This window comes from Zingiber officinale, chromosome 2A (assembly GCF_018446385.1).
Source record: "Zingiber officinale cultivar Zhangliang chromosome 2A, Zo_v1.1, whole genome shotgun sequence".
NCBI lineage: Eukaryota > Viridiplantae > Streptophyta > Magnoliopsida > Zingiberales > Zingiberaceae > Zingiber > Zingiber officinale.
In genome coordinates, this window is record NC_055988.1 from 101,079,122 (window position 1) to 101,081,603 (window position 2,482).

The 2,482-nt window shown below is 45.3% G+C and overlaps 1 protein-coding gene across 1 annotated transcript; it reads right to left on the reverse strand.

The window, feature by feature from the left end:
* Window positions 1–828: 828 nt before the first annotated feature.
* LOC122043849 (F-box/kelch-repeat protein At3g61590-like) lies at window positions 829–1,468 on the reverse strand. The gene is made up of 2 exons (XM_042604420.1): window positions 1,150–1,468; window positions 829–1,040 (listed from the first exon to the last, which is right to left on the reverse strand). The coding sequence occupies exons 1-2, from the start codon at window positions 1,466–1,468 to the stop codon at window positions 829–831; spliced, it is 531 nt and encodes a 176-aa protein (XP_042460354.1).
* Between the last annotated feature and the right edge of the window lie 1,014 nt (window positions 1,469–2,482).

Here is a 2,482-nt window from a genome sequence, read left to right on the forward strand (position 1 = left end):
TGCTTGGAGCCCAACTATCTTCTTTTCTTTTAATATCAGCAAAAACTGGAAAACACAAACATGCCAAAATGAGATTACCACTTGATCTTAAAAGAATGCTTGTCAAGGGAGACCAATTGTTCGAGTTGTGGGGCATTCGACTGTCCATAGAGCTCAGGAATCTTCCAAACAGAAGCCCCATATGCTTCACCTTTAGTTCAATGCAAACTTTATTAGTTTTAACACAGATAGGGCTGGAATGGGCAAGTCATTGTTTACTCACCAGAAGTGAACACTGTAGAGAAAATCCTGGGATCGAATGGGCAAGTCTTGAGATCCCAGATTTCGTTTGGGTGATAGAAGAGACCATCGCATATGAGCTCCGATCCTGACGATAGTTTAATCTCTATCTATAGCACAAGTTAGTGATTGATCCATCTAGAATTAAACAAAACAAGCTACGAAAGTGAATTAGCCTTTCAAAATCTCTCTAACAGCATGACATAGGTCTCTGCAGGTGGTGAACTATCCCAATAATGAAATAATGCAAAAGCGAGCAGCACTAAAAGCTAAGTAAACTCCAGTCAAACTGGTATCTTGCAATCCCAACCGCTTTCAATCTACAAAAATCTATGAACCCTAACTTCTGATAGATCACAGAAGACCCACAGTAACTTCTGGCGACAAATGCCCAATACAAAAGGAAGGAAACGTGCTAGGAGCTAAAAATGACCGATTTCATTAAAATCACGTCTAAAAATGGAATTTGCAGCCGGATCCTCACAATGCAATTCAACCACGAGAAAAAACCAAGTCATGAAGCAGCTGAAGAATAAAGAAATAAAGTAGTTACTTGATGTAAGCCCGACCATCTCCGATCCGTAGGGGACCAAGGGCGTCGAGGCGGGACGCGACGATGCCCTCGCTGCCGCCGGGGAGGAGGAGCGCGTTCCCTACCTCCCTGAAGGGCTCGAGGTCGTAGGCGTGGATCGAGGCCTCCGTCCCCAAGGTCACCGCCGCGGTGACGAGGAGCACGGCGATTGGGGCCACCAGATCCATAGCTGGAGATATCGGAGAAGAGAAAGGAGGCTGGAGAGATCTCGCTAGGAGAGCGAGCGAGCGAGCGGAAACAGGGAGAGAGATGAGATGCTTCTTCAGAAAGGGACCCACACGAGGAGACCACGGTGTAGTCGCGTGTGAGGCGGTCGAACGACAAGGCGAGCGCGTTGAACTGGGGGGAGGAGCCGCCGGGGACTCGAGGAAGAAACTTCCAGTCTCTCTTGATGGGATTGCCGACCAATAAGCGATCTCCGTCATTGGTGTTCATCAAGCAAACCAGGCCACCGGAGGAGGACGTGCGCCAGATGCTCTTTTCTAAGCGGGGGAAGTCGAAGTTATACCACTGGACGAAGCAAGGGTCGTACAGGTGGCCCAAGAAGGCGCAGTCGTGAAAGCAGAACCTGAAGAACAAGGGCTTGTGTGGCGCCATCATCGCCCACGACAACAGGGGGCTAGAGTGAACCACCTCGTGTCTTGATCTTGATCGGGAGAGGATCTAGGAAGGGGGAAGAGGGAGATAAGGTTGAGAGAGATGATCGGAGGTTTAGATTTAGGCTGAGAGAGATGGTCGGATGGTCGGAGGTTTTAGGTTTAGGTTTATGCGAGAGAGATGGTCGCGCGGAGGAAGGGGCGGGATAAAGATTTAGGTTTGGAGGGAATTCACAGTGTGGAGATTTTGGCTTGTGGGGAAAATTAAAATATTTTATTTAGGTTCATTAACATCGGATTTTAAAAACCGATGTTAAAATCGGTGTCTATTAACGAAAAAAGGGCGCTCATAGACATCGCTTAAAAAACCGATGTCTATGAGCTAAAATTTGCGCTCATAGACACCGGTTTTTAGAAAAATCGGTGTAAAATACTCAAAGACATCGGTTTTAGCCTAAAACCGTTGTTGTTCCACTGATGTCTATGAGGGATTTTGTCGTAGTGTGGAAATATAAAAGTGCATAGATCAAGCATGCTCAAAGTATGTAAATGTGCGTAAAAACATGCATAAAAGAGTATATAATCTACGCACATCACACCCCTAGACTTAAACCTTTGCTTGTCCTCAAGCAAAATGCTGCAGTCTAAATTCATATGTTCTACAACACATGCATAAAACCTAGTGCACTTTCCTAACTCTATCAAAAAGTTTTATTAACAAGCGTGATCATGGAAACAAGTAAAGTATGGTTCAAGCATAAGAATCTTGTGCACAGTGTAAAAGTAACTCAACACCCTTCAAGTTTCAATCCATGTCCTAGTCAAGTCGTCATCAAATTTGAATTCCTAGTGTTTCCAGTGAAAGACAAGTAACCAGTGATAGGCACTTACTCACCATTCACTTGGTTCATATTTCTCAACTAATCCAAGGTCTCAAAGGTGTGCTCAATCTCAAGGGAAGCTAAGCAGTCATTTCCCCAGTAACCTAACTCGGTCTCAAAGGAGTGACTTGCTA